The following is a 27,149-nucleotide window of genomic DNA, read 5'->3' as shown; positions in this document are numbered from 1 at the left end:
CGCTCGTCGTTCTCCAGATGATTTATCCAAACACAGAACACCCAGACTTTTCTTCTCGTTTTACTTCAACCTCTCGATACATGTCTATGATTCAGTGTCACACCAGAACAGTTCAGGTTGAACAGCAGTTAACTGCAGTTAACTCAGCGAAGGAAATGTAAACCGTGCAGAGTCAAACCAAGCTATAAAAATGTAAATGATCAGCTGAAGGACTTTAGTTTTTACTGGACCTGATCCAGAGTATCAAAAATAGATTTCATAATTAACTGGCCAATAAATAACGACAGGATTTTCTTATCCCTGTGCGGCTGAAGCCTCTGTATTCATTATTGATTGTCATGATTGAGTCACTCTGATTTACAGCCCTTTAGTTTTAATCTAAAATTCTTCAGATTATGTTACGAAAAGCTAAAAAAAAACAAAAACTCTTTGGTTTGTGAGTGAGGTACGAGTCGGCTCTGCGCTAAAAATTCCTGAGACAGACGAGGAAACAGCGACGTGACGTGATACCCTGATAACACTCGAGCCCGAGGACTCGTCAAAGCTGCTGATTTGGTTTTCAGGCACTTTGAGGATCAGTTTGTTGCACTTTGTGCAAAAAACGCCCCCATTATTTTCGTCCCCAAAAGCAAAAAAAAAAAAAACAGTAGAAGAAGCAGCGTAGCTACTGAGGGCCACCTCCGGGGAACGGTAAGGCGGCACCGGCGGCGGTGGTGGCGGCAGTGTCGGACTTGTGCTCCCAGTCATACTGGTGAAACTGGTCAAACTGGTCGGGCTGGGCGCCGCCGCTCAGACTGCCGATGTCTCTGTCGATGATCTCGTTCACTGCAACAAAAACACAACAAGGAAACACAATTATTTCTCATCTGTATTTACAAAACACACTTCATGTTCTGTTTCCAAAGTGTTTTCTCTCCTTTTTCTGGAGCTTTCAACCTCGTGTCACAGTCCTCCTCCTCCTCAGATTTCAAACTGTAACGTGGTTAAAAGGTCATGGTTCAGGGTTTCTGCAGAGTTAACCAAATCTAATCTATGACTTTTTAATACCTCAAATGAATCTCTTTTTCACAGTCGCACAGGTGACAGAATAAGTGAAAACCAGCAGAGACAATCACTTATTACTTGACCTTTTTTCAGCACTTCCCGGCTGTATATGTAACTATAACTCCTAGTAATATAATTAATCCATTAACGTGATCTAGAAGTGAATCAATAATATATACAAATCAATCAGAAGTCATCTAACAATAATACAATATTAATTCTGAAACTCATGAAAGAAGCAAACCATGATTAAAACTAGGAGAAGGAATTAAGAAGGAGTAAGGAACTGGTTTAAGATGAAGGGTCTGGACTGAAACAGAAATGAATCTGAACCTGAATCTGAATCACATCTGAACCCAGATAAACAGCAGAAAACTCTAAATTCTTAATTAGTTTATCTAAGTTTTTCTTCTGTCTTCAGCAGGAAAGAAGAAATAAACCAATCAACCACGACATTAAAATGGTTCAAAAGGTGAAGTGAATAACATCGATGGTCTCGTTACAGTCCAGTGTTCTGCTGGGAAACCTTGGCTCCTTCATTCATCTGGATGTTACTTTGACATGTATGAAATCGCAGTGCTGGCGAGGGGCGAACGTCCAGGGTCGTAAACACCACAGGAAATAATATACAACACTCTTCATGCCGTAAATAACTTCTACAAGTTCAAATGCAGGGAAAGACAACTGGATTCTGTTTTTGCAGTTTCCTACACGACCACAAGGGGGAGCAGCTTGACACAAACTTAAAGCTCTGAACAGAAAATCTTCCATTTACGACACACGACTTTATCTAATGCTAACAGGTTTACGTTTGACTGAAAAAAACTAAACGACACACACATCATTGTGTTTGTTGCTGCTCTCTGCCCGCTCTCAGTCTATTTGCAGGGGCAGCAAATGGCTCCATCTCCTGCTCCATTCAGTCTATTCATAGCAGCGCTGTGAAACCTGAGGCTCCTGAAGCAAACAGACACAACAACGCTGTAATAAACCATCAGCAGCACGACGCCAGTTCAACACAAAACACACAGATTCTATTCAAACGCCCTCTAATCACCACTTCACTTCAGTGTATATTACCCATGATCCCCGGCTTCAGGAGCAGGAAGTGTTGTCGCTGTAACAAACTACACTAAACTCTGTTTCTAACTCTTGGTATTTCTGTCAGTTTCCTGGATCACAGAGATGAACGCTGGTTTTTAACTGATCTCCAGTTCAGCTTCAGTCTGAACTCTCTGGTCTGATTCCAGCAGTTTAAGCTGCTGACTCTCACTCAGTTAGAGGGAGATCCAACCTGAAGAACCACAGTTACACAGAGACACAACAGGTCTTTGAATGACAGAGGTTCCAAGTCCCTAAACCTTCACTAAGATTCTGAAGCTAAGATTTTAAGGTGAAATTGTTAAATAACGTTGCTTTAAATGATGTTTTTGGCACAAACAAAGCGAGAAAAAGGACTAGAGTCCAAAAAACGTGTAGAAATTTGAGTGTCAGAAATTTGTTTCTTCTTCTTCTTCTTCCTCCGATAATACTTTTCTATTATACTCGTCTGTGCAGGTTGGAATTCCGCAAATATCTGCTAAGATTTACATGAAGTCAGGACTGAAGAGCTCCTGAAGTCCTGATAATTTAGTTTTAAACAATAACCGGGGACGATATACGGTTTTATCGTCCACTGCGATAAAAAACACAATAAGCTGATCGTAGTGAATTTCCATCATTAATATCCTCACGAGTGACTTAAAAAAAGCTGTCGAGCCAACATACGATTTATTTTGAGTTTCCACAAGGGGGAGCTGCATCTTTCCAGTCATAACGTAACGAACATTACTGTCAGTTACTGAACGCAGCAAGTGTTGGTTTAGTTAAACTAACGTTGACGTTTATCGGAGCTGTGATTTACTACAGTTTTTCCTTTAATATGAACTGTAACAGGAACAGTTAATATCAATTAGAATGAATTTTATTTGACAGAAAATCCATCTTCTCATTTGATGTAGTTATATTTTTCCTTTACTTTTGCAGCGGCACCTGATGATTTATAATAATAATAATACCTAAAGACTGTTTGATTGGTTTTCAATGATGATGCAATAAAAATTTGTTTGTTACCAAATTTTCAGTGTTTTGGAAACATATTTTTATGATTATCGCAATAATATCGTGAATCACATATCAGCGCCTAAAATAAAATACTCTTCTGTTACTCAAGTATAAGTTTGAGTACAAGAGTACTTCTACAATCTGAGTACTTCCTCCAACTATGGCAGTTGTAGTAATATTTATTAGCGGTGTTATGGTCTCAGATGGTCAAAGTCAAGCTGAAAGGCGATGGGGGTTGATGGGGGGGTGGACGGAGGGGGTGGGAGGGGATGGGGTGGTTGTGGGGGGGGGGATCGGAGGCCTGACGGCAGCTGCCGCCCGCCAACTGAGACGAGGCAATAAATTTAACCCCCGTCTGCATCATTCAGAGCGACACGGCTATTATTAACCCAGATCAGAGAAACACACACACACAATATAAATAACCAACATCACACACACACACACAGTGAGACCAGCAGCTGCACAGCACAAACACACACAAAACAACCAAACAGCTCTGATTCAGACTCTGTGAATCCACGAGATCCAGATCTGAGTCTCAGAACCGGATCACGAGTCTGAGCGAATGATTTCAGGGATGACTTCGTCTGTTACTCATCTCCTGATGAACAAAGACTCTTTTGTTTGGAGGTCGGAGCAGTCTGGCATTCAACATCCACTGAAGTAAAACTACACAAGTATTCATGTAAAGTATCAGTAGGAAAAGTACTAAATGTAGATGAATTAATCTTTCATATGTCTGAAGAGCAGCTGTCAAATACATTCAGTGGTATAATAAGTACAATCCCTGTAGTCTAGAAGAATTAGAAAGTAGTTTTTACATTTCGACTGTGTTGAAATCTTTTCCTTCCTCAGAAAAGATCTGCAAACGTCTGGTAGTATTTTAAGACTTGCTTTGTGTAGATTCACTTTATGAGTTCGCAGTCTTTGTTTTTTGTTTTTCTTAGAAAGTTAGTGAGAGTTTGAAAGAGCGTGAGTAGAAACACAACGAGGCTGTAAAGGTGGACTGGTGAGTAGATGGGTTTTCATGTTAACGTCCCCGACAACCTCTGTAGTCTCATTTAGACACTCGTTAGCAACCGCCTTTTTTAAGACACGTAAAAACTTCAAACATCAGGAGTGGGGGATTTACTGACCCATTTTATGTCGGAGAATAAAACCTGAAAATGTCTTGAGCTTGTGTTAAAACCACAGACCTTATTTCAGACATTTAACCAGAAACACACTGACTCTGGGACGAGGGAACAGGAAGAGCTAACATGCTAACATGCTAACTGACTTCCTGGTTTTAGGACTCATTTCTGCACCACTCTATGTGTAATTAATGAATGCACGCAGCTTCCTACCATCATCCAGTGTGATCTCCCGAAGGCCCAGAGACGCCAGATTCGGCTGGTCCTCCGGCTCCTGCTTGATATTCAGCACCTCCTCAGGGCTGGAGAGGAGAGAGTCCTTCTGGGGGTCGGCGAAGGGTCTGCTGGAGCTCAAGGAAGGAGGCTGCTCCCTCTGAGGGGCAACAGGGGAGGTCCTGGGAGGCAGCGAGGAGGAGGAGGAAGAGGAGGTCTGTGGGGGGATGGTGAAGGTCTGAAGGGGGATGGAGGAGGCCTGGGGCGCCAACGTGGAGATCTGAGGCGGGATGGTGAAGGTCTGTGGAGGCATGATGGAGGTCTGAAGAGGAATCAGGGAGTGATGGGAGGTCTGAGACGGCATGGAGGGGGAGGAGGAGGAGGGGGGGTGAGGATACATTAAGGAAGCTTGAAGGGGGAGGGAGGAGGGAGGAGGAGGATGATGGAGATGAGGTGCATTCTGGGAGGGAGGACCACAATGCACTGTGAGGTCACAGGAATCGTAATAACCCACATCGGGGCTGAATCCAGGTGGATTGTGGGAGATGTGGTCCAGCTCCCAGTGCTCCTGTTTGACCAGCTGAGCTGCAGCAGCAGGAGGAGGAGGAGGAGCAGGAGGGAGGTGATGTCTGACTGCAGGCAGGAAGGTGAAGCTCTGCGTCAGACTTCTTCTTCTCTTCCCATTTGAGACGTAGAACTGGACCTGAACCGGACCTGCTGTCTTCTTACTGTACGGAGGAACCTCCACCACGATGCTGGACTGGAAGACAGAAACACAGAGAGATTTCAGGATTAATCCAAAACACATGCTCCCTGATGTTCTGGGAACGTTTCTGGGAAAACAGCGACTCCGGAGAGACGAGATCTTGGCTCGTTTGGGAAGTCATCTGTCGCTGAGTTGGTGTCAAAACAAACCTGAATAAATTTTGAGTTTCCTCTTTGGGTTCATGTATTTCACATGGATTTTTAAATTCAACCTCAGAGTTCATCTAAAAAATAACCATCAACTGAAGAAAACTATACATTGGAACATCTTGGTCTCAAACGACGACACAGACACAGCCCACTGGTGTTTACATACAGAGACTGTTTATGAGTTCAACAGAGAATAAAAGAGCAGCTCAGTCTCTCAGTTAATCAACATCTGAAGCTTCACAGTTGTGAATCAGGACTTTTAGTATTTGTATTAATACAGGCTGTGAACATTTTTTAGGTGCTTCTGTTCTCTCAGACATCTATGAGCCAAAGTTATTTTAGCCTTTAGCTACTCGCAAAGATTCAAAAGGATTCAGGTTTGTTGTGAAGATCTCTCCCGTGTCTGTGCACCTTATACTAAACTCAGACCTGTTGTCACTGTTTGCTGACACTTTTTTGTGCAGTCTAGTGTTAACAAAGTCACAATGCACCCAATCAACAGTGTAAAAACAAGATGGTGTCGATCTGTGTCAACACATTCTACAGCTGAGCTCAAGATAAAAATCTCAGAGGAACAAAACTTGATCAGAGTTTCTGGGTGAAACTTATACACTGAAAACTACTTCCTGTTCAAAGACATGGTTCAGTTTTTATATTCATCAGGTCCCAAACAGCAGGAGAAATTAAATTTAAAAAATCAATGCTCCAATCACAGGAGGCTAAAATGTTATCAAACCCCTGAACAAAGCCTCTGGATCTCTGTCATGTGCCACCATCTAAAACTACAAAGATGTTTTCTGGCTCTGCAGTGTTCGTCAGATGGAAAAAAGAGGAAACACTCATTCAACAAAATGCAACAGAGACACATTTTTCAATGAACCGAACCTTAAATCAGAGTCACGCTCACATCCACGTTACAAAATCTACCACAAATTGTCTTTATTTAGTGACGACATGACGAGTGCTGCATTGTCTCCCTCTGCTCCCTCAGACACCCACACTCGCTCTGACTCAGTCTAAGACTCTTTGTGGTTTCAACAAGCTTGTGCTAATTTCCTCTTTGCGCTTCCTCTTGAGGGAATCCTTGTCGCCATCTTAAGTTGAGTTCAAAAACCAGAGCAAATTTCTGTGACATCGACCCTTAGAAAAACTCAAACGGGGGAAAAGGAGGGGGATGATAATTTAGCTTCATTCTGCAGCAGAACATCAAGTGATTCAAAGTAAACGAAGCTGCACTGAAGCTGCAATAATTTACCAAAACCTCCACAACAGACTGACAGATTCAAGCTAATATGAGCTCGTTTTTAGGGTTAACGTGTTGATGAACGAGCTGCCTGTTCACACATCCAGCTGACGCAGTATTGGCAGCAGTGGAGGAGGTTTTCAGATCTTTAACTTAAGTAAAAGTGACAATATCACAATGTAAAAACACTCGATTACAAGTTAAAACTCCTGCACGATAATCAGCTAAACATGTTTTAAGCATCAAAAGTAAACGTGCTTATTCTTTTTCTATAAGACATTATCAGACTGTTAATCCTGATGCTTCAGCAGCATTTCACAGTTGTAGCTGCTCAGGGTGGAGCTACTTTTAACCACTTAATGTGCAGTCTCTTTGGAGGAGCTGCTAACAGCTCGTAGACATCTGACACATGACGCCGAGTATTTAAACATAAACATAAACGGTTTATAAAACACTGTAAAGCAGCTGCAAGCTGATTAATGTATTTAACAGCCATAAATACAGGCTGTTTGATAATAACATAAAATAAGTCTAGTCTGGGTATAATCGATGACAAATACTGTACATTAATATGCTTCAAAATGTCCTTATAATAGACTTTGATTAAAGTAAAATAAAGGATTTTTAAATTTAAATCTAAAATATTTCCTTCTAAAATGTTGTGGAGCAAAAGTTGCATAAAATGGAAACAAAACAATTAATTTCACATTAGTCTTTACCACAGTCCTTGAATTCATTTGTTTAGCTACTTTCCACCACTGTGTGCTTCGTGCAGTCGCTCTTTTAGCTCAGGTTTAGGTTTCCACCGGCGACTGAGTTTAAAGTTTTATCCTGTGATTGTAAAAAACAAAAACAAGAACAGGTAAGTGGGCTTTTTTTGTTTTTGATTTCTATACACATTAGCTGGTTGCAGCAGCATCAGGATCACAGCACACACAGACTGAGTAGCTATGTGGGCGATGATGTGCTGATAATCTGGGGTATTGGTGACGTGCTTCAGTTATAAATCAGTATCCTGTTATTGTGCGGGAGAGAAAATGAAAGATGCACTGCAAACAGACTGCAACAAATTCAGGATAATTACTGAAAAATATAGAATATATAAAGTATTATTTTGCTTTTTATTTTATTATTTACTTCCACACACATTTTTCTGCCATTCCGATATTTTTTAGTGGTTTCTATCAATATTCCTGCTCCCACATCCCAGTTTTGTCACAGGGATCCCTTGTTTATCTTTTCTATAAACTGTGATATTTTCAAAAGTTTTTAAAATCCTGTTTCCACTTACTCCGCTGCTTTTTTCCAGCACAACTCTGGCATCCATTTCCCACAGTGATCTTCCATCTGAGGGATGAAAAAAAGGTTAAACTTGTCACTAAACACATTTAACATGGACAAAAACTGAATGAAATGAATCTTACCGGATGTTTTCTCCATGAAAACGACCCTGGACTGTGTGGAGATGTTGGATCCGGTGATGAGCAGCTCCTCTCCTCCGTCCACGGAGCAGCTGGCCGGGCTGAAGCTCTCCACCTGGGGAAGCTCCTGGCCGGAGCGCTGGGCTGGAACACAACACATTTTTTGTTTTGGTATTTAAATACATGTGTGGTTTCTCTTTGTTACCAGGCAGGAGCACAGTCACTTTTCGACAGAGGAAATGTTCACTAAGCAGGAAGAAAAAAAACCTCAATGATTATGATCTGTGTTTATCAAAAGTTTGCACAAGCACAAATATCTCACATCATGAATTTCCTCCTCTGTCCGTTCTATCATCATCTGGTTTCGAAATGAAGAGAAAGCCTTTAACCTGACTTGCTCAATGTGGAACGTAATCTAACTGCTGACCTCACTGCAAAAACAAAATCAGATATAAATGTGATGCATTAACTTACAGCACTCCACAGGAATAGATGCCGTCTGCAGCCACAGCATCCGGCCGTCTGACTGAGGGATGGCGACCCTGAACACAACTCGCACCCTTGTGTTTTTCCGTCCAATGTCCGTCTCCCCTTTCTTCAGCTCGATGTCGGCGTTGCGCAGCTTCAGGATGCCGGCACAGTCAATGCTGAGGAACAGAAAACCAATAGATTTGCTGCTTATCTCGACTAACAATGGCACAGGTACACAAGTGATGCACTTTACATTCCTGCCAACTGCGAAGGGCAGTAGTTCAAATCTTAGCATTGAACAGGCAACAGGTACAGAACAACCACATCAACTGGTTGTAAATATCTTATTAGTTTCTAGCACGGCCTGTGTGATAAAATAAATTAAAAAATTCAAAAATAAACAAGTCCAAAAGGCAGGCGGTTACGTGAGGTGCCTCGGTTTTTATGCCATTCCACTGAACGACAGTCGGTGATGCTAACGTGAAGAACTGCAGCAATGCACCAGTGAAAGAGGAAGAGCAATGGCAGTCATAGATGTAAGCAATGAAGGTTTTAAAATGTTAATATTAACACTGTCTTTGTAAATGTTTGTTTTATGAGAAGGGAAAAGATATGAGTGCATTTTGGCGGCAGGGTGGGGTTTGGGAGGGGCGTATTGTATCGTTCCATTTTCCCCTATTGCAATATTACGGAGGTTTGTATCATGGTTTCAGTCTCGGTTTCAGAATCAAAACGTTTTTTTAAACAATGAAATTAGCTGAAAAACAAACACATCTTCACGCCTTTTATTGTACTCTCATTCTAAATTATTTCAGTAGAATGATCAGCCTAAATATCTTTGGGATTTAATGAAAAATACAGCAGTGTATCATCTGCATAGAAGTGAATAAAGATATCACGACTCAGTCCTGTAACACTCCACCTCTAATCACTATCACAGTTTATCAGGCCTGATTTTAGGGGCCTTAAAAATCAACTCTGATACTAGATCCTGGTGCTGTTGCCTCTGTTACCTGGCGGACATGTTGTTTTCTGGCAGCAGAGGGATCTCCAGGACTTTGGTGCCACCCATAATCTTCTCCTGGCAGGTGGTGGTGACCGTCTTCCCCGTCACCCGGTGGACTTGGTAGAAGGAATGAGGGCGAAGGTAGCGGTCGTCTGCGGTGCCGATGAACAGCAGCAGGCTGATCGGCTGCTCGCTGTATCCACTCAACTGCAGACAGAACAACAATAACATCAGAATCATGGCTGCTCATTAGTTCATTTAGAATTGCTGATATCTACATGGGTGATACACTCCCGACACTCCCCAATGGCAGGGGCCTCCTTCAGCAGAAAAACTGCTCAGAAATGTCTTGGGGAACATGACAAAGAGCCCAGGGTGTTGACCTGGCTTCCAAACTCCCCATATAGAGTGGTGCAGGACTGATCCTAAAACCAGGAAGTAAGTTAGCATATTAGCACGTTAGCACTTCCTGTTCCCTCGTCCCAAAGTCAGTGTGTTTTTAGTTAAATGTCTGAAATAAGGTCTGTGGTTTTAACACAAGCTCAAGACATTTTCAGGTTTCATTCTCCGACATAAAATGGGTCAGTAAATCCCCCACTCCACTTCTACTCACGCTCTTTCAAACTCTCACTAACTTTCTAAGAAGAAAGGCTTTTGTAGAAGAGCTCAGAGCTAAATGAAATGACCAGTTGGACAATCTTGTTTCTGACTGGCCCTGGGGGACCTACATTGTTAGTAGGGAGCCACTTATTTACTTTAAGAAATGCATAAAAATCTCACTGACCAGTTCATAAGGCCAATAAACATTGGTTTTTACAATGACAATAAGTAAAAGTAAATTTCTAAGAAGATATAAAAAGAGTTTTAAGTGAAGTTCACTGAAAAATAAACAGATTAAACATGAGGTAATAAATAAATCTAAATGTAAAACAATCTGATTCCTAAAGCAGCATTTTGTCTTCAGTCTGAAATAAAAGGTCTGTTGAGGTTTAATCTTCTAGAGAGTTCTGCTGTTGTTTGTAGATTTCACAAAAAAACCCTGCAGCCGTCAGTATGATTTTCAGTTTCCTGTTCGACCCAGCAGCTCTCAGTTGTCCTGTGAGTTTTCACACATCTTGCAGGAAGAGGTTTATCTGGCCTCAGCGGCAGCCTGAATATGTGACACCCAGAATAGCCCCGCTGGTGTCCGTTACATACAAAAGGCCTTGATGGAGCTTTACTCGTCTCGGGGCCTGCCTCTGTTCTCTGATCCAGAGGATCCACGAGGGCTGATCGCCATCAACAGCAGCAAAAAACAACATAACTCTGACACCCTCTTACCTTCACAACAGGGTGTCCTCCTGTTGCTGCTTTAATGGACCCTCTGCTGCCCTCCGTCTCATAATGGGCCCTGTGGTAGGACTTGGGCTGGACCTCCAGCTTCAGCTCACACTGGTCAAACTGGCTGGGCAGAAGCCAGTCCAAGGGAGGAGGAGACGAGGTCCTGGAGGCACATACAACAGACACCCATTACTTACATTAATCCTTAAAGAGGAGTGGGTCTCTGAAGGGGAGATAAAGGGTTCTCAAAGGTTTTAAGCAAGACGTTATTCGAGATATACTTATTTCCTTCCTGGGGGTGAATTAGATGAGAAGACTGATACCAGACGTTTGGTAAATATGAAGCCAGAGGATGTTTTAATCACTGTTTAATGGTGGATTATGTGCTGCTTGGCTGAGACTCAAGAACGTCAAAACACACACTCAGATGATGCGTTCCAGTTGAAATTCACAAGTTCTTAGTTGTAAATTTCACCTGGAACACACCCTGAAGTCGGAGTTCCAACTCAAGCAACTCCACCAACCACGACATAAGAATTCAAGATGTATGAATAGTAGAGAACTCTCTAATTTTACTGTTTATAGCAGTTGTCTTATTACACTTATTATAATTTTATCTGTGGACATGTTGCTAAGCTGTTTGTAGAGTGTTGTTATCAACTGGTGTTACTAACAATGGCTAGTCTGAGATACATCTGAACTGGTTCACGTTCTTGGTTTTACGTTATGTATTGTTTCAAACATTTAAATTTGACCAGCGTTTTAAGAACGTTCTGAAGTGTTTACATTAAAATCTAACATTAACAACTGAGGTTTTCTTCAGGTGGAGCAGATTTGTTTCGAAGTTGTCGAAAACTGAAAACTGAAAGCACCGACATAATCCCTGATAAATCTGCAACTAGTCGTTTGTACACTTCCGTTTTTTAACAGACAGATATGTTGTATGAAACTGATGAAAATTTCAGATTGTAAAACCAACCTGAACAGAGGAGGGTTTCCAGGTTTGGGTTTGTTCCAGCTGAAGTGGGAGGGCACCTGAAGAAAGAGCTCAGCCAGGCCGCCCTGTTCGCGTCCGTCCTCCCCGGGAGAATCCTGGAAGGCGTCCAGCCCGGGGTCTCCCTGCCCAGGGAGGAGGCCCAGCTGGCTCCCTGACGTCCTCCTGGTCTTGGAGGGTACGTCCAGCTCCTGGTATCCGGCCATCAGGAGGGTCCCAATGGCACCAGCGGCAGGGCTTCCTACCCAGGTGTCATCTGTGACGCTGCCCCGCGGGGAGGCGCTCGGCGTGGGGCTTGGTGAGTGGTGAGGGGAGGGCGAGCGGGCGTGGGGGTCGGCACTGGAATGGCGTCTCTTTCCGCAGGGGGAGGTCGGCCTAGACGATGGCCTGAAAGGAAATCAGGATAATCAGGATTTGTACCAGGTCCCCGTTTCTGTTATTTCAGATCAGGAAGCCGTGGTGATTTGTACCTGGAGGTGGGGCGGCGGTTCAGCCAGCTCTCCTCTGTGACACTGGTGCGAGGGGAGTGGCAGGGCGACTGACGGGGCGACTGACGGGGCGACTGACGAGGCGACTGACGGGGCGACTGATGAGGCGACAGCGCCGGGCTGAAGGCTAGAGGATGCTGGTACTTCTGTTGCCATAACTCCACCCCGAAGGCCCCGCCCCCACAGCCCGGGGACCCCAGAGGAGACCCAAGGGGGGAGCCCAGGGCAAGGCGGGCGTCGTCGCACAACTCCTCCACATCATCGTAAACGTGGGAGAAGGACTCGCAGGAGGAGAGGTCGGACATCCAGCTCCTGGACGACATGCTGCTGCAGGGGCTCGGGCAGAGCGCCGGGTCCCGGTAGCAGGGGTCCAGGGGCAGGTACAGCTGGTCTCTAGACCAGGACACCTCGGGGTAGCCCCCCTCTGCGCCACCCACTGCCAAAGCTTCCTGACCGGCACCGGGCTCCACATGGTTGTTGGGAGCTATGGAGGTGATCTGGATGCTCGGGCAGTCGAAGGCTCTGGGGTTCCCCAGGGTGGCGTACTGGGGACCCTGGGAGTGGCAGCCGACATGCTGGTAGCTGTCTATGGTGGAGAAATATGGCGGGTGACCCTGCAGCTCATGGCTGATGGGCTGCTCGGCCAGAGCCTGAGCGGAGGAGGGAGGTGTCCTCACATTGAGATCTGGACCTACGGGGAGGAGGAGGAGGAGGAGGAGAACCAACATGTAAATCAGTGATGGGAGATCATTTGCATTGCAAACACACCTGTGTTTTATTGCCGTGTGGCAGCATGCAGAGCGCTACACCTGACAGTTATGGATCATTTATCATCAGCAGACAGATTTATAACAAAAAAACAACAGCACAGGGTTTCCCTCAGCGTTTTAGAGACACACTACCTTCACTCACATCCTAAAACTGTATGAAATTATGTGAAATAAAACATACTGTCTTTTTACTCCTTCATATAAAACTTTAACTTAATGAATTATAAATATTTACAGCTTTTCTCTGTTTGTTGTCACTGTAAACTAAATCGACATGGTTTAAATGATCCTGATTTTACATCAGCTCGGTTCAGATATTCAGGAAAATCCTTCTTTGTGTGAATGTATGATTATGTGTTTTTACTTTTCAGCATCAAATATTTGTTGCCTTACTTTACTTACAAGGCCCTTACCCTCCCCCCTTCATCTCTGTACAAAGATAAATAAGGATATGACTAAACCTCATCCATCCCCCATGTCTGGTTCTGGTTTGTTCCTTCTCTTTCTCTGTGATTCAGTCTTAGTTTGTTCTGTTTCCACTGTTCTGCTCATTAAACGTGAGGATTTTCTGCTTTTCTTTGGTTCATGTTGCTGTGAACTGAACATCTTTGGGCGTTGCTCTTTTTCATTTTTATTTAAGATGTCACTTTGAGCTTTGAGAAAAGAGGAAGAACATTTACTCGCTAAAAAACACACTCCTCCAGCAGCAGATGATGCTCGACAAAGCTCCCATCATGCATCCTGGTCTACATGGGCCCACACAGCAGCAGGACCAGGACACGTCACCGTCCTGCTTCCTGAACCTCCCTCCTCTCTGCTGTTTGTTGTTTATGTTTTGCATCATGTGTTTATTGTTTTGTTTGTGCGCTTACAGCAGATTCACAGTGATGTTAAAGTTAAAACTACGAGCAGAGGAAGTACAGTTAATAGCACACGGCACTGGACTAATTATGGCGACTGATTATCTCGAGTTCAGTAAGTTCATTCACACAGCTGCACACACTCCTCCTCACCACAGCCCTCCTATTAATACCCCCTTTTTTTCCTCACACACTCACACACACACACACAAACACACACCTTTCACGCCACATGCAAAAAAGGCGTGAAAACAGCAGCGATCTGCTTCAGCAGCTCCACTCGCCGCTTCTTTGCAAAATAACCCTCAACGTGCCGGAGAGAAAGAAACGAGATGTGATGCAACAGTTACACCCCACCCCCCTCCACCCTCCAGGGCAGAGGGGAAGGGTGGAGAACGGGAGGAGGTGGGGGAGATGACAATGCCTGCTGCCAGCTGGGTGCCACAGAGCGGTTAGAAAACCAGGAAGTAAAACCTGCCGGCAGACAGACTGAGCGACACATTGTCTGTCTGAAAAGAGGCTGAAACACTAGAGGATAACACACATCTGCACTGCATCCCTCCATCCCTCCATCCATCATCCACCTTTTTCTCTTCCACTTTCTGCCTGCCTGGAAAAAAGTATTCAGACCCTTCATTTAAATACAAATACTGGTGCTGCAGCACACCAGAAAAATACAAGTATTATGTGATGGAGTATTTTAAAACAACACACAAAACAAGTAAAAGTACAGAAGTGTAGTTAAAGTGTAGCAGTAATGTTACCTCTTCATGTAACTGCTGACTTCACCACATCGTTAATCCTGATTCATCGAAGCTTCTGCAGCTTTTTAGAGTTTTACAGACTAATACTTTAATGTAAAAGTACTCCATTACTGGGATAAGTCCTGCAGTTACAATCCTACTTCATCAAAAGTAGAAAAGTAGCATCAGCAAAATGTACTTTAAGTATCAAAGTGAGGTGGAAAAGTGGCGTCTGTGGTTGTTTTAACTTTATTTACAGTTGGGTAGTTTAATCCACTGGTTCCCAACATGGGGACCAGGCCCCTTTGAAGGGTCACCAAATGAATCTGAGGGGTCATGAGGTGATTAAAGAGGAAAAACGAAGTTCACTGATCTGTTTGCAGTTTTTAGGATATTCTGTGAAATACTGAATTATTTGACGACTTCGGGGCGTGAAATGTTATTTCAGTGAAACTATCTGAGATGTTTAGCGGGGAAATGTCTCCGCTGAAGAACAAAAATGTTTTGAACGAGTGGTTTAATGTGTTAGATTTTGTTACAAACTCATTTATTTAGTGTGAAGTCTTTAGCTGCAGCTGTCAGATGAATGAAAAGCAGTAGAAGTGGAAAGTAAAAGCACATACAGCTCAGAATTGTACTTGAGTAAATGTTCTTTTAAAAGGGATTTAAGCAGCCACAATATTCACCTCACCTCTGTACTAATCAGTAAAATACACAAATCAATCTCATCAATAATGACCAGATTTAACTGATCACAGCCCTCAGACGTTAACTGATGATCACGATGACTCAGTTTAAGAAGGAGGTTAAACATCGTTATGAGTTAATCAGTCGACAGAAACTGAAAACGACTCCTTTATTTTTAGCTCCAAACAGCTTTCTACTGCCGACACCAGTCTGATCAATTTATAGATTCAGAATCTATCAATTATTGATTTAATAAAGTTTGATTTTCAGACGTAAAACGCTTAAAGTCACTGTTGTGACGCATGATGGAGTCATTAATTCAGAACAACTTTATTCCTCTGAGGTGTGTTTTACTGGTACTGGAACCAGTGCAGAGCTGAAACGACCGGCAGATTTACTTGATTACTTCTGAGAGTATTTAGATTACTTATTGGGGGTGTAGCGATTCTGAAACTGAGACTGAAACCGTGATACAAACGTCTATAAAATCGTATCGCAGGAGGGAAGAACTGTGATTCCCCTGCTCCGATTCACTGGCTCCAAATCTATTCTGACAGCTATTTTCATTATTGATTAATCTGCTGATCATTTTCTTGATAAATTGATCAATAATTCAGTCTAGGAAACAGTTGACATGTCAATCACATTTTCCTCACAGCCCTGGGAGACAAAAACATTTAACATGAAACGAGGTAAAGCAGCAAATTCTCATATTAGTGAACCTGGAACCGACAAACACTTTCACATTTTTTTTCTTGACTTTCTCAACTTTAAGAATTGATGGACTGATTGATTAATTGATTGAGCTCTGATTATCTTCATCATCAATTAAATCAGTCTCAGCTGATTCTTTGGTCTTCTGTCCGAACTTTAAAGATTCAGTTTCCGACAAAGTAAAGCAGCAAATGTTTTAGTTTGATTGACGACTTAAAAGATCAACAGATTATTTAAAAAGTTGCTTAATCCTCAGTCAACTGACAACTCAATTAATTGACTAAATAGTAAACTAAATATCTTTGGGAAATTTGCAGTAAAAATGTGTAACTTTTCTCTATTTTTCTGACATTTTATAGAAACAAACGTTTGACTGATTAACAGAAAACATAATTGTGATAATTGATTAATGGTTTTAAGACTTTTTTTAAAAGGAAAAATGTCAAATATTTTATATTTCCAGCTTCTCCAATGTTTTATATCATTGTAAGCTGAATGCTGTTCAAAGCAAGCTGACGTCGTTTCTTTGGGTTCTGCAAAACTCTGACTGCCATATTTCACTATTTCATATATATTTCACAGACTAACAAATGTATAGAGAAAACAATCAGATGATTAATTGCAGCCCTCGGCTATAGATTCTTCAATGAGGCTTTTGTTTCAGTCCACATTCAGACCTGTTGGAGCAGGTTTAAGGGAGTGCTGTGAGTTCAGAAAACAGACTCCTGATCAATACTTTAAAACTTCAGCCAACTGATCAATAACACTGATCAGCTCTGTGAAGCCTCTCTGATTCTACTGGAGGATGATTTAGTCACTTCTTCATCTATTGACCCACGTTTTAAATTTCTTCTTCTTTAATCTAACAGCAGACAGCTGGATGTGTCACATCCACCAAAATAAGACGACAAGCACTTCCGGTTAGAATTTCCAAAGTAAAATCCTGTATGCCTAACTCCTAATGTTCAGAAAAGTAGAACTGTGTTTTCATAGAATTTATTCATATTCACATGGGCAATGATGCATTGTAGAGGTGAAATTATTTAATTAATGAGCAACAACTTTGATATTTGATTAATTTTTCCATAGTTTCAAGGAAAAATGTAAAAAATTATCTAATTCCAGTTTCCTCAATGTGGATATTTGCTGTTTGCTTAATGATTATAAACTGATTATATTTGAATTTTGAGCAGGGTTAAACAAGTAAACAAGACATTATCAACACTGTATCACGGCCACATGCAAAATCCAAATCACAGAAGCTGTAATTTTATGACAAAAGTAAATTATGTCACAAGATACCATTATAAATGAAGCATTGAGGTGTTACAGCGATGCCTCAGCCTACAAATTATAATCTCCAGACATAAAATAACGTCACTGTTTAACGCAAACCCCAGATATAATCACATTATCATCATTTTAAAATCTTTTTTAGTGAAAATGAGATTCAAAAATTCAAACTAAAATAGTCTCTCATGCCACAATCATGACATCTGTCCAATTAACTGCAATATTAGATATTTGCACATTACTCAGCCCAAGTTTTAGACCATTAACTGAATAATATTTACACGTCAGACTATGTTTTATAGCATTTTAGATTCTAAATATTCACTAATGATTAAATAATATCTGTGTCAAATTGACTGGATGTTAAAAAGAAATTAAAATAATCATTATTTAATAAGTCAGGTGACAGTTAATTTGTTTTATTGCATTTTATTCTGAAGGCTGCGAGACTTCCGGTGTAACTGTCGCTAACTCTCGTTAGCTTAGCCTGGTTGACAGATTGCTAACTAACGTCGCCAAAACGACACGTACCTGCTGTCTGTCTGCCGTCCTCCTCAAAGATTAGTCTGAAGTCCAGCTCTTCAGCGCAGTTTACTGCGGACATTGGACTGAAAAAGACACAAAATGTCGTCGGAGGGAGCCGTTAAACCGACCTGTCTGTCTTTAAAACTGACCTGTCTCACTCACTTCCATCCGACTGAAAGCAGAACTCTGTCAACTGAGGCGCCAACAACACGTCGACTAAAAATTCCCGACTAAAAGTTGCTAACCGACATCTACACGATCATAAAATACGCCTCCGTGTTGTGTAGTAAAAACATAAAAGTCCCATATTTGTGTGAAGTTGTTGCGTTCGCGGTTTGTGTTCGGCCGCTTTTACGCTCCTCCAGGTTGATCCTTATGTTGCGTTCACGGCCGCCTCGTAAACTCCGGGTTACGTTTTAAGGCGAAGTGAGGATTTTTTTTTTTTTAAACGACGTTTTAAGCTACTTTACACTTCTACTACATTAGATTTTAGATTTTAAAAAATGGCACTTTTTACTCCACTACATTTTATCTGACAGCAGGACTTAAAAGTTACTTTACATATACGATTTTACATTAAATAAAATATACAACTAGCTTATAAAATTCAACGTTAAACCAGGAGTTGAAACCTTGTTTCATAGTACTTGGCTGGAGCCTCCTAGTACATGTTTGAAATGACTTACAAGTTGAATCATGATCAATAAAGACGTCAAATTCTTCAATATTTCAGAAAAAAAAATATCCTAAAAACTGAAAACAGATTTGTGAATCAGAACTTTTTTTTCTCCTCTCCCATTAATTATCTGGTGACCTGTCAGATTAATCTAGTGACCCTTTGCAGGGGTCCAACCCCTATGTTGGGAACCACTGGACTAAACTCTCTAACTGTATATGAATTACTTACCTCTGTACATTTACTTGTAACTGCAGTACTCTTCCTGTAATGGAGTACTTTAACACTGTAGTATTAGTATTTTTTTTATGTAACTGCTGTAGTTTGATACCAGATTCTTGTTCACTTTATTTACAGTTACCTGTGTTTGTATTTTCTGATTAGCTGATTATAAAATGACAGAAAATAGTGAAAAATGCTCAAGGTGACATCTTGCTTTGTCTATATTACTGTCAAAGTTTTATTATCATCAATTAATAATTTATTATGAATCTAATGCTTAAATTTGACTCCAAATGATAAAAACAAACAAACTTTAAAGAGGTCAGATTAAATTATTTACATAAAGTCAAATCAAACTTTAAAAACACAGTATTGTTTTTGAATGGGTTTCCATACAGTTGTAGGAGACGTTAAAAGTAATTTAGTGTTACAGTTATTTCTAACATCTACACTGTGTACTTCCTTTTGCTTTAACTTTAATTTCCTGTATGAGATCAATGAGACGTACAAAGACAAGTTTATCTTCCATCGTTTGATTGATGGGTGTGGTTTATTTTGGCACCGAGACGCATTGAAAGATCACAAAAACTAAACCCCAACAAAACCTGGTCTGTGAGGTGTAATAACGCTCAGTTTATTTTAAATCCCTTTGAGATTTCAAGAGTTGCATTTAAACGCCAGTTTCCACACAGCAGCTTGATTGGTTTCCGCTCTGTATCGTGAATGCTGTATTTCCCAGCACCCCTGAAGGCACCATTAGCCAGCCCGATGGTGACGTCAGTGGCGGGTGTCTCCATCTCTCAGGTTCAAGTCAGGACTTTAAGACTTATTAAACCTACATCCAGGGACAAGCCCCGGTGTTGAGTTTATAGTTTTATCTACATTAACTCACTCTGTTCCTTTTAATATAGGAGCATGACACCTGAACGCAACACTTCAGCTGTTTCATGTGTTTTTAATAATTTGTGGTGATGAGGCTGCAGCTGCAGATTACTGTTTGTTCAATGGGATAAACCCACTGATAGTTTTTAGTCTTTTTAGTTAAATTTGTGTAAAATAAAAAAGATTAGACAATATTTGGCTTATTCTTGAAAATAAAACCAAAACTTTCTGCAGGATTTTGGAAGATTCTGGAAGATTTCTCACCATAAAACATAAATAAAAACTAAAAACAGAGGAGGATGAAGTGAAAACACAAACATGTGGCACCATAATTCTGTTTAAGTGAACGATGACGATAAAATAGAGTTGAACTCATTTAAACAGAGACTAAAGGATGAAATCAGGCGTCGAATGATGAGTTTAAGGCCCATCCAAAAATCAGGATTTGAAAAAAAAAAAAGTTCCTCTTTAAGGCACTAGGGTTAAAATTCAAATATCTGAGATGATGGCACCTTAATCAGAGAGTCCAGCACCGCCCCCTGCTGGCTGCAAATCCACATCAGGGCCTCTTCTTTAGGTCGGAGAATACCGATCCAGTGGAAGACTGAATGTGCACCGGACAAATCCCAGTTTGGACACATGAAAACGGTTTTAAATGAAAAAAAAATGTCCAGAAACATAAAAGGCTGAACTGAGCAGCTGCCGATTATCTAAACATGTTCATGTTTGATCAAAACTGTCCTGACAGGAAGTGACAAACGCATCCTTAACTCTATGGTTGTTCTGCTGGAGGTGTGTCCGGTTTGTGATGATCTCCGTTGGCGACCACAAGGGTCTCTGAGGTTTCAGTTTCCTGTTGGATGTCGGCTACATGTCGTTTCTTGCACCTCTCTTCATCCACAGCGCCGTTCGTCCTTCCCTGCCTCTTCCTCTTGCAGACCAGGCCCGAGTCTTCCTCGCCGATACGACCCTCTGGAATCCCCAGGACTCGGAGGCAGACGATGGCAGCTGCTTGCTCCGCAAATTTCTTCGACTTTTCCCTGGAAATGACAAGATAATTTCTTTATAATACAATGTTCTGCTGGGAAACCGTGGGTCCTTCGTTTATCTGCAGAGAGACAGAGTGGTGCAGGAATGAGTCCTAAAACCAGGACGTAAGTTAGCATTTTAGCATGTTAGCACTTCCTGTTCCTCGTCCAGAGTCATTGTGTTTCTGGTTAAATGTCTGAAATAAGGTCTGTGGTTTTAACACAAGCTCCAGACATTTTCAGGTTTGATTCTCCGACATAAAATGGGTCAGTAAATCCCCCACTCCTGATGTTTGAAGCTTTTACGTGTCTTAAAAAAGGCGGTTGCTAACGAGTGTCTAAATGAGACTACAGAGGTTGTCGGGGACGTTAACATGAAAACCCATCTACTCACCAGTCCACCTTTACAGCCTCGTTGTGTTTCTACTCACGCTCTTTCAAACTCTCACTAACTTTCTAAGAAGAAAGGCTTTTGTAGAAGAGCTCAGAGCTAAATGAAATGACCAGTTGGAAGCTTAGTGGTGGAGACGTTGACGTCATGTGACCGTGGTGTAGTTGGTTTATAGCCTAACATTAGCTTCTTACTTCAAACATCAGAACAGTGGTGTTCATCTGTGAAGATGATCTGATCAACTAAACCTGAAGGATCAGAAACTTTAGCTGCTCACTGTTTATTTTCTGGAATAATACAAAACACTATGAAAGAATCTCATTGGCTTTCTGTGGAGGAACCAGGCTGATGCTAACTTCAGGGTTAGCTTACAGACACACATCATCCCTGCACCACGTGGTGATTTTATGTGTACTGACCACAGAGTAGATCTGTATTTCTTCTCTGCTACAGTCACCGTCGACTGGAAGGATCGATCCTGTGAACGCTGCACCTGAAAACACAAACAAACATATGGTTCAAACATGCAACACAAACCACAGCTCCTCTAATGACCAGTGATATATTTTCCAGGCTTTGTGCAGCATAGGCTGTATTTGTTAAAGATTTCAAGGTGGAAAATCATCTTAAAACAGCTTCTAGAGCATCATGGGAAATTAAAACTGCCCAAAAATCTTTGTCTTTGCTGACCTCTAGTGGTTTAACTTTTCATCTGGCTGCAGTGCCTCAAATTCCCATAGAGAACCAATGCTTTTATACACACCAAACCTGAAGACTGAATTAAAAGTGTTTTCTACAAATTGGTTATTTACACAACAGATGTTGGTGAATCTTGCTGACGTACCGTCTCGTACAGCGGCTGCTCCAGTTTCTCTTTGCGGCTCCACTCCAGCAGGAACATCTTTGGAGTGATCTGAGGTGGATACTCCCTCCTACAACCACAAATACAGCAAACATCGAACAAAAAGTCCTCAGACTGTTCCTGTTGTGAACGAAACGGTTGCACTATAATGGAGCAGCCATCGTGACACTAAAGTTTTCTGGCTCCTGCCAAACCAACACAATCGTCGCTCCTCTCTACCCTCTATTATTTTCTTCCTCCTCCCCAAAATGAAACTCAAGCTGAAGTTCTGTGTAGGTTCTCAGCGACCCAGGTCATGGTAGTCTTAAGTGCTTAAGTTGAAGACAACTGGACTTCTTTTAGGTTTCTTGAAGATGTTTCAATCCTCATCTGAAAGACTTTGCTTGGAGAGTCCTTGGTATTCAACCTCTTGAAGGTGGTCCTGAGAGTTGTTGACTCACCCTTCCATGATATGAGTCTTTAGGATCACATGGGTTGAGGTGTGAATGGGGGTGAAGTAGTCTGGGTGAGGATCTCAAGACTGTTTTATAGGTGGCTGATACCTCAGGACCCTGGGAGTCCCCCACCAGCCTCTAGAACTGAAGAAGCCTTTCAGATCAGAGGTGGAACGTCTTCAAGAAAACTAAAAGAACTCCAGCTGCCTTCAACTCTAGCACTTAAGACTCAGACTGAAGGACGCCATTCGGACACAGTGGAGGAGGTCCAGCGAGAGTCGCAGATGAACGGACAGATCAGGACTTCCAGGGAGCGTTCAAAGCGTGGTTGGAGCAGTCTATCGAAGCAAAAGGCGACTACTTCGAAGGAAATGGCGATCAGATTTAAATAAGTACAAATCTGATGTGTGTTTTCAGATGATAGATGAATGCTGCTGTAAACGTTTATTTTTGTTGATAAACTGACCGTTCAAACTTGACAGCCATGGTGGTGACGTCTCCGTCCATGACGGGTCGGTCGGGCTGGCTGTCGCTCTGCAGGGCGTCCCTCCTCGCCTGCAGCTGATCCTGGGTCTGCTGGTAAAACTCCTGCAGGCCGTACGCCTCGCTGCAACACAACGCCACAGTCACATTACATCAGCACCTCCCTGACACCTGATACTCTCAGTCCAGGATTAAAAAAAAAAACATCCTGCTGCACCTGATCTCAGCGTTGGTCTGAGCCGCCTGCACCTGCTTCCCCAGAGGAGACTCCACCTTATCCCTCAGCATCTGACACAGACAGTACTTTGTGTTGAAGGCGTTGTTGTCGTACCGGATCGCCTGCCGAACACAGACACAGCCAGTCAGACATTTATAGACTTTTAACGATTTACACTACAAGGTGTAACGATGACGAGGCTCACATATTTGAGGTATTCCTCCATGACCGTCTCCACAGGAAGTAGTCCCTGGCTGCTGAACACTGATGGGTTCCACATGGCGGCGCGAGCCAACATGACCGACGAGGCGCCCGTCGCCTTCCTGAACTCCTCGATGTCGGTGTTGGTCTTCACCAGGTCCAGAGATCCTCCGCTGCAGCAGAGACGACACACAGACTGGGTTTAACGTAAAGCTGTAAAAACTGATGCTGACCATGTTGAACCAGTTTCAGATCAGCATAGGGTTACAGAAACCTTCCATGGGAATTAACAGGACACTTGGGGTCATTTATACAAACTGTATCATATACTAGCATAAAAATAAACATGTGTTTTGTCAGAGGGAGGCATGTGTGCTAATGCTAATTTTAAAAAGACATTTTTGACTAGCACCATGATAGCTGGCCTCTTAACCTGTGATTGAAATGGTGTTAGCTAGCTTACATTTAGCATATCTAATTTACCGGCTAGCTAGCTACTGTATAAACACATTTTGATTTATTTTTTGCTTGTTAAACTTTAACAGCACTGAATAAATATACTGAGCCCAGTAATCTGGTCCAGACTGACTGGCTGGATGTAGTCTGCGGGCTCAGATGCAGTAGTGTGGCTGTAGTGAGCAGGATTCTAGAAATTCAACTGAATTTACATTAAATCTGGTTGTTTTAACCAACATGATGCCGAAACATGTTTTTTTCCCCAACTACATTTAAGTTCCCTGTTATAGGCTAACCTGTGATTTTGCAAATTTCCGGTTTATTCCCGTTAGTTCCCATGGAAAGTCTCCAACTCTGAGAATTCCTAGAATATTGGAATCCTAGTTTCAGATCAGCAGGTGTTGATTCTTACTTGGCGATGATGGGGATGGAAACAGCCTGAGCGACAGCCTGAATATAATCACAGTGGACGGGATGTCTGGGACGCTCCTCCTTAAACCTGAACAACACAGATTATATAAAACATCTGACTTCAGACAGAAGAAAACACCTCTTTCTAATGTTTATCTAAAATAATATTTGGCGTTCTACTGAGTAAAAGCAGACGTAGTTCAGTTCACCTGCCGTGGACAGCGACAGCAGTGACGCCGGTCTTCTGGATCCTCTGGACCAGACTGATGGTTTCCTCCAACTGGAACCAGTGAACATCTCACACATGTTCTTATATACTCCTTATATCCTTTTCCATTTTAAAACTTAACTTTGGCCTGATTATAGTCACTAAAATTGTTTTTAATTTTAAGTGAATCTTACCGAAGGCAGGATTCTGATTTTACACGTCACAGGTACAGAAACTCCTGCGACGAGCTTCCTGAGGATCTACAGAGAGAGAGAGAGAGGAGTTATTTTTAATCGATATACGATCAATGAAACTGATATTTAATGTGAATAACGTAGAGGAAGTGGCTGATGTTTCTCACCGCCTCGATCTTGTCAGGGTCCGACAGAAGAGCAGCTCCCATCCCGCCCTGCAGAACAGCAGAGGTCAAAGGTCAGCCAGAGGTCAGAGGTCAGAGCAGCAGGAGGCTGGCTAGTGACAGGTGACTCACCTTGGTGGAGTATTCCTTCGGACAGCCCATGTTCACATCGACAGCGGCCACGTCCTTCTCCCTGTACGACACAGATCAACACCGAGGGAACGTCAGACTAAACTAAATATTTTGCTTTTACTTATATAAAGTATCCGATTACTTCTTCCACCACTGAAGGGGGAGAGACTAGTCTGTGAACTCACACAAGTTTGGCCACGGTCAGCGCTCGGTCTGGATCAGCAGTCCCCTGAAAAAACACAAAGAAAAACTTGAAATCTACAGTGAAGTGAAGAGAAACTGTTGATGGTTCAGATGTTTTCTGTCGCACCATCTGGAAGACGACTCTGTCCCGCTCCCTCTCACAGGTCCTGAACATCACACGATCGTCTGGAGCGACGAAATCCACCGTCTGCAGCACCTCTGATAAAAACACAAGAAAAAAACATCCATGTAAGAGTCAGTCTGGACTAAAGCAGCCTCCAGGTTTTGGTCCTGATGGGAGGCTCTTACCGTTCTCCACCCTCTGACACTGGGCCATCTTGATGTCAATCAGCTCCTAAAAAACAGACACCACAGAGTTTACAGCACTGACACAAACACTGGGCTCGGTTTTACTCCTCTGTCACATCCCTCCATCCTCCTCACCTCGCAGTAAACCACATCAGCTCCGTAGTCCAGAGCCAGCAGCCTCATGGGCAGAGTCCCCACCCGGACCATGGGAGCCAGGGCGGTGATGTTACTGAAGCTCAGCCTGCCTGCTGCCATCATGCACACTCAGTCCTCCTGCTCACAACAACAACACCGACAACAGAGAACACTGGGTTATTGATTATCAACTGTTTCTGGTTGGTTTTACTGCGATAAGCCGCGTTCTTCTACCCACACGCGAAACTCCCATAGAAAATCAGTTGATTTAAGGCGGTTTCGGTTGCAGCCTGAAGCGCACACTTCACAGGCAACAACTGCAAATTTTATTTCACTTAAAACTTGAGTTTATAGATTTTATTCTTCGACTCAGAAAATGATTACCCTACTAAGCCACATATCCAACAAACATTATCAACTTTTAGCACTGCCTCCATGTAGTCTAACTCCTCCTACAGGTTAGCAAGTTTAAAACGCTGGGAGATACCATTTATTTGGATTATGTTAAAATATAAACGTAAGTAATGAAACACACACACGCGGAATTTACTACAGCGTGATAAAGAGTTGTAAACAAGCAAAAGTTTCGCGCTGTCAGGTTTGCCCGCTCGTCGAAAAGCAAGAAATGTTTAAACTGCGAATTTTCTGAATGGAGTTTGGCGGAACGGATCGATTGCGGCTATGTTACTGTATGCTAACATTCTACCGGCTCCGGCAGCACTGCTCCAACGTAAAGGTGGCTAAAGTAGCGGTGCTAATGCTACAGCTAACACTAAACAGCATCTATATTGATTAATAAGGTTGAATTAAATAAACTCACCGGCATGTATGTTTGTGTTACTGATGACGGCAGCTGTATCGTGTGATCATGTGGGGAAAAAATGAAGCGTGCTCTCTTCAGACTTCCTGTTTAGACTCCTGCGTCATCACGGCGTCATAGATCAGCCTCACGTAGATCAGCACTACATAGAACCACGATGCCTAGAACTACAGGAACGTGAATTTCTTCTATATTTTCGGTACTTGAACGCATCAGAAACACCAACACCATCAGTCCGGTTCCAGTTCATTCTGGATTTATTGTGCTGCTATCGTTATTTTAATCATTTTTACAAAAAGTGCTCTAAAATACATCCAAGTTAACGTTCCGTGTGATGATCCCATTGTAAACACTGGATGCTTTGCAAATAATTTACAGTGTAAAAGTGTGTGTATCTGAAGAGCTGCTACAGATCCTGTGCTGTGGTTTTCCTGATCCTCATAAAAAGGGAAAAACAAATGGTTCGGATGTTTTTTTTTATGTTATCTGCAGCTGAATCCCCTTCTAGTCTATTAATACAGAAAAACCGATGTGTTTCCACAAAGGCCATTTAAGATTTTGGGGCCACCTCCTGATGAGACAACATTTTTAAAAGCTTTATAATTAATGTAATTAATGGTTTTATTAATGGTTAATGAACCGCTTTAGAAATGCTGCTTTGACAGAAAGTGGTGCCAAGATTTTTGTCACACAAAAAAGATCTATGTTATTTGAGAGCAGAAAACAGTTACTGGTAAGAATGAGACTCATTATAGGAAAACTGATGAAGTAATTAATCTTTGCTGAGAAGTGTCA

At 42.2% G+C, this 27,149-nt stretch overlaps 2 protein-coding genes across 2 annotated transcripts; both read right to left on the bottom strand.

Annotated features, from left to right (window-relative positions):
* Positions 1–44: 44 nt before the first annotated feature.
* On the bottom strand, positions 45–18,351 carry nfatc3b (nuclear factor of activated T cells 3b). Its single transcript, XM_018660473.2, has 11 exons — positions 18,109–18,351; positions 17,953–18,029; positions 12,337–13,045; positions 11,852–12,253; positions 10,873–11,035; positions 9,560–9,759; positions 8,550–8,722; positions 8,079–8,219; positions 7,946–8,001; positions 4,497–5,256; positions 45–825 (listed from the first exon to the last, which is right to left on the bottom strand). The coding sequence occupies exons 2-11, from the start codon at positions 18,023–18,025 to the stop codon at positions 665–667; spliced, it is 2,838 nt and encodes a 945-aa protein (XP_018515989.1). The 5' UTR covers positions 18,026–18,029; positions 18,109–18,351; the 3' UTR covers positions 45–664.
* Positions 18,352–19,361: 1,010 nt separating this feature from the next.
* dus2 (dihydrouridine synthase 2) lies at positions 19,362–26,465 on the bottom strand. The gene is made up of 16 exons (XM_018660481.2): positions 26,355–26,465; positions 25,535–25,672; positions 25,400–25,445; positions 25,218–25,309; positions 25,093–25,136; positions 24,908–24,968; positions 24,779–24,826; positions 24,612–24,677; positions 24,419–24,489; positions 24,211–24,297; positions 23,347–23,515; positions 23,142–23,263; positions 22,908–23,048; positions 21,990–22,077; positions 21,565–21,638; positions 19,362–20,766 (listed from the first exon to the last, which is right to left on the bottom strand). Exons 2-16 carry the CDS (start codon positions 25,655–25,657, stop codon positions 20,499–20,501), a joined length of 1,500 nt encoding a protein of 499 aa, XP_018515997.1. The 5' UTR covers positions 25,658–25,672; positions 26,355–26,465; the 3' UTR covers positions 19,362–20,498.
* Between the last annotated feature and the right edge of the window lie 684 nt (positions 26,466–27,149).

This window comes from Lates calcarifer, linkage group LG10, assembly GCF_001640805.2.
Source record: "Lates calcarifer isolate ASB-BC8 linkage group LG10, TLL_Latcal_v3, whole genome shotgun sequence".
NCBI lineage: Eukaryota > Metazoa > Chordata > Actinopteri > Centropomidae > Lates > Lates calcarifer.
The sequence above is the reverse complement of the archived record's forward strand: the minus strand, read 5'-3'. Positions and strand labels throughout refer to the sequence as shown.

Bases quoted from the DNA above. Each gene is read 5' to 3' on its own strand.
- nfatc3b (XM_018660473.2), bottom strand. From the start codon at position 18,025: ATGTCCGCAGTAAACTGCGCTGAAGAGCTGGACTTCAGACTAATCTTT. The intron at 8,002-8,078 runs GTAAGATTCATT...TTCATCCCTCAG, and splicing joins TTTCATGGAGAAAACATCCG to ATGGAAGATCACTGTGGGAA. The intron at 5,257-7,945 runs GTAAGTGGAAAC...TCTGTCTTCCAG, and splicing joins TGCTGGAAAAAAGCAGCGGA to TCCAGCATCGTGGTGGAGGT.
- dus2 (XM_018660481.2), bottom strand. From the start codon at position 25,657: ATGATGGCAGCAGGCAGGCTGAGCTTCAGTAACATCACCGCCCTGGCT. The intron at 25,137-25,217 runs GTGCGACAGAAA...GTGTTTTTTCAG, and splicing joins ACAGAGTCGTCTTCCAGATG to GGGACTGCTGATCCAGACCG. The intron at 24,827-24,907 runs GTGAGTCACCTG...GCTGTTCTGCAG, and splicing joins CGAAGGAATACTCCACCAAG to GGCGGGATGGGAGCTGCTCT.